Here is an 11,285-nt window from a genome sequence, read left to right as displayed (position 1 = left end):
GCAGTGGGTCAGCTCATCTGTTTCTCAGCATCTTTTACCTTTGGAGTGTTAAAACTGCTTTTACTGAGTAAGCATGATTTATCATTGGCTTTGCCAGCTGTACCCCCTTCTGCTTCAGATAGAGTATCAGCTGCCCTCCTATTTGGAGATTAAATAAAAGTCAATTTAAACACAACAATTAATCCCAATGGCTATTTTTATCTTTCCAGTAGATTTATATCACCTGGTTTTGTGGCTTAACCCCAACTATCAACCAAGAACCAAGCAGCTGCTCACACACTCCCCCACCAATGGGATGGGGGAGAGAACCAGAAGGGTAAAAGCTAGAAAAGCTCATGGGTTGAGATAAAGACAGTTTAATAGAGAAAGCAAAAGCTGTGCACACAAACAAAGCAAAACAAGGAATTAGTTCACTGCTTCCAACGTTATCTTCAGGAGAGCAGGGACCATCACATGTAACAGTTCCTTGGGAAGACAAACACCATCACTCCAGATGTCCCCCCTTCCTCCTTCTTCCTCCTACCTTACATACTGAGCATGATGTCATATGGTATGGAACATCCCTTTGGTCAGTTTGGGTCACCTGTCCCAGCTGTGTCTCCTCCCAATCTCCCATGCATCCCCAACTTCCTTGCCAGTGTGGCAGTACGGAAAGCAGCAAAGGCCTTGACTCTGTGTAAATTCTGCTCAGCAATAACAGAAACATCTCTGCATTATCAACCCTGTGTCCTGCACAAATCCTAAACATAGCCCCATACCGTGAAGAAAGTTGTCTCCACTTCAGCTCAAACCAGCACACCTGGTTATGTCTAATCAGCAGTGAGGAGTTTATTTCACTGCTGTAGAAGTAGACTCTAACTATCTATAGCTCCTATATGTTTTCAAGGTAGCTTTCTCTCAAATGGTCTTTCACAGCCTGTCTCTCTGAGCACTGCATGTAAGGGTGGTGCCTACCAAACAGAGGAGAGTCAGAGCCAAACTCAGCCCTCTTTTTTTTTTTTTTTTAAAGTAGCTATTACATAAAAATCTCAGTAGGGATCATTGAATTGGAGTAACTTGTCTTCCCTTCTCCTGTTGCTATTCCTATTTTCCTTCTGCTTAGTTGAGTTTCCCAGTATGTTCCTTTGACCACCAGCACAGATCCTAATGTGGATCTCTGTTTATGATGCTTAAGCTGCTAGTAGCAAAGATTGGAGTTTTAAAGTTGTTCCCAAGGTATGCTGTCTTTGATCCGAGTAAGTCTTCAATTTAATTTCCAGCTGCCATCTTATTGTTAATGCCAGTATAAAAGTTTATTCTTTTTTTCCTAAAATTAGACTGGCTTGAGTCAGTACCAACTTCATTTCTAGGGTTCTTTGACATTGATTATAATCCGGCTTTTAATCATGGTCTGTGACCTTTTCTGAACAATCGAAATCAGTCACATAGTGAGATGGAACATTTTCCATTTTTATAACTCTATTACTTCTCAAACTTTCTTTCTAATGGAAGCCTTTGTGAAGAGTACAGCCATCACTTAGTGCAATTGCTTGGCCTGTGCAGTTCTCATCTGACCTGAGGATGGTTATACTTTTCATGGCTACCCAAATGGTTCTACACAAAGCAATAGCACTAAAGCACAAAAAACTCATTACAGAGCAAGAGCCAATGTAGTTTGCCCATTGTGCTAGGGACAGCAGGAAGAATTATATGTTTTTAAAATAATAAAATACCAGAATGAAGTTTTAGATAAGCCCCTCAGCATCTTGAAATAGAAAGACGAGGTACTAGTGGGGTGGTAGGTGAGGTGCTGTGTTGGAGAGCATAGGAAACTGTGAGGATTAGAGGAGAACAAATTAGTTTATTCCTCATATTTCTGATTTTCTGTTTCTTGCAAGGTGATCTCTGTATTACAGAAGTGTCCTTTTCCTGATGGTCAACTGAAGTGGAAGGGAATGGTAGAACTGATATTTGGAAAGAAACCTCTTCACATCATCAATATTTCCTTGAGAGTTTTCTGGGAAGGATTAGAGGGTTTGGTCTTGTTTTGTTTTCAACACAAAACATTCTATTAAGCCTGACATAAAAGAAAAGCGAGGAACACGATTGGCACAGCTGCTGGAGGAACAGCACTGCAAGCAGCAGTACCCTCCTCTTCTGTGTAGCTTGGTGGTTGGGGCATTTATTCACTGAAGGAAAGACATGGGGGTTTTTCTCAGTTCTGCCTGTATGGGAGTGAACATACATCTCCTGCTTCACAAGCTGTACCCTGAATAGCTGCTCTGTGGAACGAGTGGATATGTACATAGACATGAGCTGGACAGGAAGGAGCATTGGTAGTATAAGCTGATCCCACTGACACAGCTCCAGGTTGTGTAAATAATTACATATTCATTGGAACAGGAAGTCAGGAGCCCCAGCTCTTGGGTGAATGTCCTGAACATAAGGCTGGAGAGTAATTTTCTCTCTTGCTCTCTTCCTCAATTAATAACTGGTGATGTAAACCTGGAACGAATCTAGCAGGTGTGATTGAATCGCACATACCTTCCAGTTTCTGGTATAAATCACTTCCCTAGAGAAAGCTGAAAGGCAGCTTGGAAAGCAGTCCCTCTCACACACATCATACATATACAAATGAAAACTAAATAGAAGTCTGCAGGGTCTGTAATTTCAGGGAAAAGGACTGTAGAAATGAATATAGAATATACCATGTAGTATAGCAACAGATGGTGTCCAGATATCCCAATTGTGGAGACACAGTTTAGATGATATTAATAGAATTGAAAAAGCAATTTCTGCTTCTTGACTTCTTACTGCACCCCTCTTTTTCCATTACCAATGTACCAGCTCAATTCTAATTCAGTAAGTTTAAGGATTTTTTTTTTTTTTATTTCTCATCCTACTGATTTGTTAGCACTTTACAACCACATAGCAAAAAGCTAAATAAAATTAGTGTCTTTCGCTGCAGGATCTGACTTGTTGAATTTCATTTAAGTTAATACATGAAATGTGTCTAGTGGCTTTTAAATAGCTGCTGAAAAATATTCAAATGTAAGTTTCAGGAGTCTGTATAGCACCTAAGCAAGTTGTTTGTAAAATACAAAAATTGTTCATTTTCCTTTTATTCTTGAGTTTGGCTTTTGAATATTTATATAAACCTTGTGATCCTACTGAATCTGCTATCATTGGGACAGTAAAATGTATATGACAGCTGAAATCTGCAATGTAATGGAGGTCTTTTGTAACCCCTAGATTTAGTCTCTGACATATTTTGCTCTTCAGTCAAATGAGAAGATGAGCAATAAAATTACTGAATGAAACTATTATCAAATTAACATTAGTCATGAGCATCCTGCTCTCATCTTATGAGAGAAATACTTTTTAAAAGCTACAAAATATTACATAAACATGATGATATTCACTTGTGTTTTGAAGGTCATGAAACTAAGGCCATGCTAAATAACAATGGTCCTCGTTACAAGCGCAGTAGGATAGAGCGACGGCTGAATATGGATATTTTCTTATGTGTGGGACTCCTGTTTGTGATGTGCCTTGTTGGAGCTGTAGGTATGAAAATCTTCTGTTTCATTGCTTTCTTCTAAATGGTGGTTAAAATTGATCTGATAGACATGAATGAGACCTAGAGCTGAATGCTCCTGGGGCCCTTGGGCTTCTTGGTCTTTCAAATACTTGAGTTATAATGGCAAATCTAAGGAATTCAGATGGAAGAAAACTCATCCATGGCTATAAGCATCTCTGGTAAGACCCATCTCCACTACGGTAAAACATGTGGAAAGCAATTAACTGAAATCCTTTCATCACTGCATTGTAGGAATCAGTACTTACCAGCTGAGACCTTCCTGGGTGTGTGTTTGTTTCTTGTGTATAACAGGAAAAGAAAAATGATGTTTTTACCTTCATTTCAGTACCATCTTCCTCTAATATGTTCAGGAGGGATGTTAGAACTACACAGTTTAGAGCCCATGGCTAATTCATCAGCTTTACAGTCTCCACAGCTACCTTCCTTCTCAAAAGCCCCTTCACAGCAGGCTGTGAGGTGGAATAATTTAGGCAGGAATAGCCTACATTTTTCTGTGGTCCATGCAGGTGAGCACACGTGAATATTGTAACCAGGGTTAGCTGACTAGATTTGACTAGATTGCTAATCTCTAAAGCATCACCTTCGCTGCGTGTAAGCACCTGCTTGCTTTCCAGCTCTGATTGCAATCTGCCCCAGGCAAGCCAGAATTAATAGGATCTCATAATTCCTGGGAAAGGACCAAACTATAAGTCCACTGACTTTTGAATGGGTCACTGCTTTAAAGAGATAACAGGAGTTCCCATGAGCCCCTTTTCTTTTTAATCGATTTCGTCTCAGTGGTAACTTGCTTAGTGCTCCTGCTCTGATTTAGCGACAAAGTCAAATCCTGTGGTTGTCCCAAATCTTCCTGCACCTGCCCTGGAGGCTCGTGATGTGACACACCAGCCAGTCATCAGTGTAATACCATTGGAAGTATCCAAAACAGATGAACAATTGAACTGACTTAATCACTTCTTTAATTTTACTGCTTCATGTTGCAGTGGGCTTTTTTGGCACTGAAATGGGATTTCAGTTTGACAACTGAGCTCTGTGTGAGAGAGAGAGACTTTATTTTTGCTGTCCCTAGCTGCTGTCATGTAGATTTAGAGACTTATCTTTGTCTAGTGTGTGGGGGCCCTTGAGTAATAAAGTCCTTCAATTTAAGTTTTAAAGTAGTTTCAGGTGAAAAAAATCAGCACTTAAAAAACCAATTTATCTGCTCAGGTTAAAGAAAAATAAAAATAAGATGTTCATAGTCTAAGTGAAACACGTAAAACAGTAACAAGTCCATTAGCTTTCATCTATCCAAAATGTCCCGAGGGTCTACCATGAGTTCTTGCTTGGCAACCTTGTCTAAATGTAGCACTCTAGGAAAAAATATCACTGATGGATCAGTTATCAGGATTTTTCTTGCACACAGTGATATATTGGGGCAAGAAGTGGCTTGTAGAGCACAGTTGTCCTTGCTCAGATGTGATTGTGGTCTCTAGCAGCCAGAGAGCATTGCTGAAATAATTTGAATATCCTTGGCAGCATTTTAGTAGGCAGATGCTGCTAAACAATTGCTTACTTAACTGGTGCTAATGGAAGTTTTATCAGAGCTGGATATGCGAAGTGAACAAACAGAGGTTTTTGGCATCTGGAGCAATGATGCAGTGAGAGAAATCAAATTGTTTGCCCTAGCTCTGTGCGAAGTTTCTGGTGCTGTAAATTTAGTGACCTCCTTCAGCACAGTTTTTTTCTATAAGAGCAGTATGAAAAGTGGTAAAGTATTCATGATGGGATGTTGCTAGGTCCTGGCACAGAGGCTCTGTTGTAGCAGTACAATAATATCTACTGGTATCTAAGACACAAGAATAAGCAGTTCGGGATATGACTTCATTGAAGGGAATGTAAAAATGAGTTGCCCAGACTGAATTATAGGAGGTTTGTCAACTCTAACAAAGACAGATTGAAATCAAGAATGATCAGGAAGGATAAGAATATTTCAGTTAGTCTATATAAAGGTTCTAAGGTTTCTTTCTGTTATAAAGAGGAACGGGAGAATTCAGCACTACGGATTTTTATAGATAGGTGGTAGAGATGGAGTCCTCCACATAGAATGAGGAAAGATCTGTGCAGAGCTAAGAGCCCTGGAGGACACCTGCTGAAGGAGAGGTGAATGAAAGTATCCCTGACTCCTTATTTCTCGCCAGTGTATCAATTATGTGCACATGCTACAGAGCTCTGCATGTGCTTTGCATTCTCCAAAAGATCTGTGGCATCGCTCGGGGACTGTAGCTTTGGAAATGTTCTTTCTGTTTAATTATCATAGCATTCCATATCTGCACGTTTCAGAAGCTTTGTCAATCACCTTACTGCTCATCCTATTGCAATATTGTATGTCATTCCTATTCCTACAGGGCATAGCATTTGGACTGGAAACTTCTCAGAGCATCCACCTTATGATGTCCCATATGGGAATGGCAATTTTCTACCTCCAGTTCTTGCTGGTTTCTACATGTTCTTGACAATGATAATCCTGTTGCAGGTAAAAGACAAAAACCTCTCTGTTACCTCCAAGGAATAATGTATTAAAAATTGAGTATAATCACTAATGAACAATTAATATCAACTAATAGCTGTGCAGTACCTTCTTAATCCTATTTGAAAATATTGCTAGGAGTGTTTCAAGTCATCCAAGTGTGAAATAATGTATCTTTTTTTTTTTTTTTTCTTTCTAACTGCAGATTTTTCTTTCATGTTGTTGAAACCCCACAAGGATATAGATAGCAAAGACAGGTTTTATATCTTTAACTCCAGAATTTCTAGCATGTGCAATAAAGAGGATGTTTACATCCAAATGTCAACTTTTTCCTTTTCTTCTGCCTATATCCAGAATTCCAAAATAAGAATGCCACTTAACACCTCAGGAAAACAGTGCAACAAAAACTGTTGGTTTTGCCAATGGAGAATAATAACTAGGTATGGGTCAGCTGGTCTAGGAAGGAAGCGAAATTAGAAGTAGGAAGTTTATATACCTGAGTCTGGTTAAGCCTAATTGGAGGAGAATATTTTATGGGGTGAAGGGAAAAAAAATCACATTAACTTTTCAGATTTCTTGGTGTCACTGCTGAGATTTAAGTGGACAGAATTTCTTTAATATGAATGAAATGTGAAGATAACTTTCTGAGCCGCTCAGAGATTCCTTTGGGGGTTAGCATTCATTACTGAAACTGAATATTTGTGCATCTTAAGAATTCATTGTTACTTCAGGGCAAGGAAGCTCGTGGGTGGGAAGTGTGTGCAAAGCAATTGATTGTGATTTTTTTTTACATGAACAGTTAGCCTGTTTCCGAACAGCAAGCATAGTCCTGTGTCCAGAAAACATGGTTTGTAAGGGAATCCTATGAAAGATCCATCATTGAATTTGGTATTCTAGGAGTTTTGTCTTACATTTGCCACTAATTGTACCTGTTTATGCATTGCTATCATGTGCAGGATTTTTTTTCTCCCCTGAACTATTATTCATCAGTCTCTAGAAAGAATTGTTTCTTTGGAAATAGTTGGTATATCTGTCCAGGACATTGCTGACAGAAAGCAGTAAGACTTGTCTCACCTCTCACAGAGAATTTAAACTCTCTTTCAGATTTTAATCCCCATTTCTCTTTATGTGTCCATTGAGTTGGTCAAATTGGGCCAAGTCTTCTTAATTCACAATGATATTGACCTGTACGATGAAGCAGCAGATTTGCCCATACAGTGCCGTGCCCTAAACATCACTGAAGATCTCGGACAAATCCAGTATCTATTTTCAGACAAAACTGGGACACTAACAGAAAACAAAATGGTATTCCGACGCTGTAGTGTCAATGGAATTGAGTTCTCCCATCAGGAAAATGGTGAGAGATGCTTTTTCATACTTTTTTCTCTCTGAGCAGCTAAATATTATTAATTTAAATTGTAATATTTAGACCTACTGAGCCCTCTGTCTGAATGCAAAGCTTTGTGCCTTTCTCTCCACTTTGTGAGGGACTCCAGTTATGGAGATTCATGAAAGTGCAGGTGATATAATAATTCAGAAGTCAGATGGGAAAGGTTTTCTAGATCCCTCTGTAGACACCTCAGTCTTTGCCCTGCATTCAATACCCACTGGAGCATATGAAGAGAACATTTTCTCCTTCATTTCTAAATGAACACCAGCTCACCTTTTATATGCTCACAAACTGATTTTAGTAATTAAACTCAGTGGGTCCAAGAGTCTTTATCGTAGACTTCTGTGTGATATGAAAGGCACAGCAACCCATTTCCTTGAGTCAACTCTGGCTGCAGTCTCTTGGCATTTGGTGCTCTGAATTTGGGGGGGTTGATTAAGGCCCATTCTTGGTGGCTACTTTCTCACTCTACATAGTGCAAATGATTTTATTAAGTTGGCAAGCTGCTGCCAAAAAGATGTTTGTGTTCTGTGGCTAAAAATTTGTGAATTAGAATATTTCACTCTCCTGTGCCACTCAACTGCAAAATGCAGCTGAAGAGGCCAAGCATTAGCAGAAGTCCATAAAAATAACTGATGGCTTTGAAAATGCATTTTTTTTCTTGCAATAATAAACAGTAGGAGTTGCCATAAACTGCAGTGGACAGTGAAGTTCTTCTGGTGCTGGCTTTTGAGGTGTTTTGGCTTTGGTTTTGTTTGTTTCAGTTTCAAGAAAGAGGTAAGGTTTGATTTTCTCTTTTGCAGCAAGGCGCCTGGAAACTCACAAAGAGCTGGATTTGGATGATGAGGACTTTGCAAAACTTCAGCAGTTCAGTCTGCCTCGCATCAATATTGAGAGACCAGCCACTTATGCACATAGTACCTTGAGACCTTTAAGAAGGTGCCAAAGTGCTAGGGCTCATTTTCAGGGGCATACAAGGCACAGGTCAGTCGGTCGTCGTGACAGCAACCAGTCTCAAGTGGCATTCAGCAGCACCATTGTGAGTACCAACAGACTGAGCTAACACATAAGTTATCTTTTCTGTTGCATTTTGTGATGGAAAGACAACAGGTAGACAGGAGAAATCCAAGCCCTGTTGGAGCTAAGAGAGGGAAGGGGGAGACAAAGCACTGAGGTCCTGGATTAGAGCATGCAGGCTGCAGTCAGGGGGGAGCAGACTCTGCTGAATTTTAGATCCGAAACTTCCTAAAATATAACACAACCTAATTAAAGCCAGACTGTTCTGTTCTTCTTTAAAGGTTTTTTAACAGACATGTCAGACAAGGCTTTTGTGAAGTCTAAGAGAAGGTTGAGCACTTTCAAAATTAGAATTCCAATTAAAATTAAAGGCCTGGAAAACCCTTCCAAATCTTGATTTTAAAAGAAATAATGATCTAATAAATACAGAATTCTCAGAACTTCATATGCTGCAGTTGTTGCTCATTATAAGAGCCTACTTACCTCATTCAGTTCCTCTGTCATAGTAGATACCAGTGAGTACTCCTGTTCTGGGAATATAGGAGTTTGTCAGTTGTTATCCTTGCCTTTTCCAGCTCGGTCCTCATGAGAGGTTAAGAACATCTCCATGGATTCTTAAGGACCCGTGAGTCATGACTTTTGAGAACCTCTTATAGGTTGTGACTTTTGAAGTGTGATAGAGAAATTTCTTGCCAGTATATTTCCCAATTACATTTTTTACCACCAGGCCTCTTCATTTTCTTCTGCAAATAAGCTTTTTTTTTTTCCCCCCCACTGTAAAAGCACTATCTGAGGAACCAGTATCAAATATCTCCTTCACAGAGGAAGATTAAGTTGCTGTCATGGAAATAACCAGCCTTAGCTGCTCATAGGTGTCACTCTATCTGGATAAATCGTTTAACCTCTATGACAAATATGAAGATGTAGTAAAAACGGAGACACTTAGGTATTGCCTAAAGGCTCTCCTACATGCTGATGTTCTTTAAATGATGCATAGTAGTATCCTTCTTTACCAGGCAAGCCAATTCCCTAATAATAAAATAGGAAAAATAAATTTTTATGTGTCTCTATGTTTCCTGCCCTTTGGAACTTATATCACCTCGTCTGATGCATTGGCACTTTGCTACAAATCTGGAGCATCCTGAGTACTCCATGTATAAAGATTGTAGTCGTGGGACTGCTGTGTATGTCAGCAGTCAAAGGTCCTTAAGAAAAATCCATCATTCAACAATGGAACAAGATAGAGAATTAACATTTACTGTCTCTACCTTCAGGTGTTTTTATGAATTAAGATAGTGACAGCACATTTCATTCTAGATTTAGTAGTTCCAATAAGTGCCTTGCTATTAGAAGCTTTGCATGAAGATTTCCATTGTCCTATTGTCATCAGGCTTTAATGCCATCAAGTAGAATAAATGCTATCAAGTTAATGAGGAAATCTTAAAAACTGAATGGCACTAGCCATTTTATAGCCTCAACATTTTCACTAATGAAATTACTAACATTGAAAAGGTGGTAAATTTAACTGATCATCATCATTAGTGCTGTTTTATTTTGTTTTCTTTTTTTATTGGTTGTGCTTTTTTATATATGTTCAGGCTAGTTGATGAGCAGACTTGTTTGTCAGAATGTTTTTATCTTCTGAAATTCCATCAGACTGGAAATTCACATCAATCCTGTTTTCACTGAATGTGAAAAAGGAAATGAGAAAAAAAAATCTGATTTTATTATTATTATTATTTTTGAAAACCTGTCTCTGAGGCCATAACTGACCTGACAACTTTCAATTTTGCCAAAGGAAAATTTTGAGTTCAGAAGATTGCTGCTAAAGTGAAATATCCACTAGTGCATTGTCCCTTTTTTTCCATGAACTAGAGGCTGAGGTCCGTATGTAATAATTTGGTATTTGTGATGTTCATTCTAATTGTTGCAATGCCTGAAGAAATTGAATGAATAATTGGGCAAACAGTCAGTGAGATTCTAACCTTTCATACTTTGAATGTAATAGAATTCTCAACATAACTGTTTGGACAGTTGTGTCTGCACGTATGTGTTATCCATTGGAATTGTCCAGTTAAACTCTTTGGGAATGCTGTGCGTACTAAGCACAGTATCGGCACAGACACTGCTGCAGTGCAGTATTGTGAAAGGGTTTCTAAAGAATGACATCTTTAACTTTTCAGCCAGATTCATTTTAAGAGGCCCAGGAAAATAACTAAAAAATCAGGATTATCCTCAGCATGCGTTAGTTTGCTAGAGGAAGGACCGCCATCTGTACTTTGAACACTTCCCTGTATGTGAAACAAAAAACATGGAAACACTGAGCCAGAAGAATCAAAGCCTTCTGCAACAGCCTTGTTCCAGCTTTGGATTTCAATTGAGCTGCAAAATGAGCAGTAGATTTATTTGCAATTATTAGGATGGTTTAAGAACCACTAGTTACTTCACCAAGCAAGAGTTCCAAGATTCAGCTCAGCACAGCAGTGATGGTGGCTGAGTGACTTCTCTTGCATGTTTACGGAACTTGGGAAAACTGTGCCAGATTGAATGAGGAGAGGGTAATAGCTGAGATGAACTAGAAAGCAGCTAAATAACTTTGGCAGTTCCTTAAAGAAGGCATCCAAAACTGTTGGCTCATGGGAAGTTGTCTTTTAGATTTGGAAGTCCTTGTTAAATATGGCCCTGAATTAAATCCAAACCAAATTCTGCTAACATGAAATTTCCATTAAAAGAAATACTCCCATAGCCCTACATCAAATTCAATTGTAGGTAAGTGACATTGTTAAGTAGTTTGG

At 39.0% G+C, this 11,285-nt stretch overlaps 1 protein-coding gene across 1 annotated transcript in view; it reads left to right on the top strand.

Moving 5' to 3' along the window:
- ATP10B (ATPase, class V, type 10B) overlaps positions 1-11,285 on the top strand; it is a 49,603-nt gene that overhangs the window by 20,646 nt on the left and 17,672 nt on the right. Inside the window, 4 exon segments of the mRNA XM_009083024.1 lie at positions 3,415-3,546; positions 5,962-6,089; positions 7,188-7,440; positions 8,277-8,512. Of these exon segments, the coding sequence (XP_009081272.1) occupies positions 3,415-3,546; positions 5,962-6,089; positions 7,188-7,440; positions 8,277-8,512 (749 nt within the window).

The sequence above is a fragment of the Acanthisitta chloris genome, unplaced genomic scaffold (genome assembly GCF_000695815.1).
Source record: "Acanthisitta chloris isolate BGI_N310 unplaced genomic scaffold, ASM69581v1 scaffold16469, whole genome shotgun sequence".
In the NCBI taxonomy this organism is placed as follows: domain Eukaryota; kingdom Metazoa; phylum Chordata; class Aves; order Passeriformes; family Acanthisittidae; genus Acanthisitta; species Acanthisitta chloris.
This window is presented reverse-complemented; position numbering and strand designations above follow the sequence as displayed.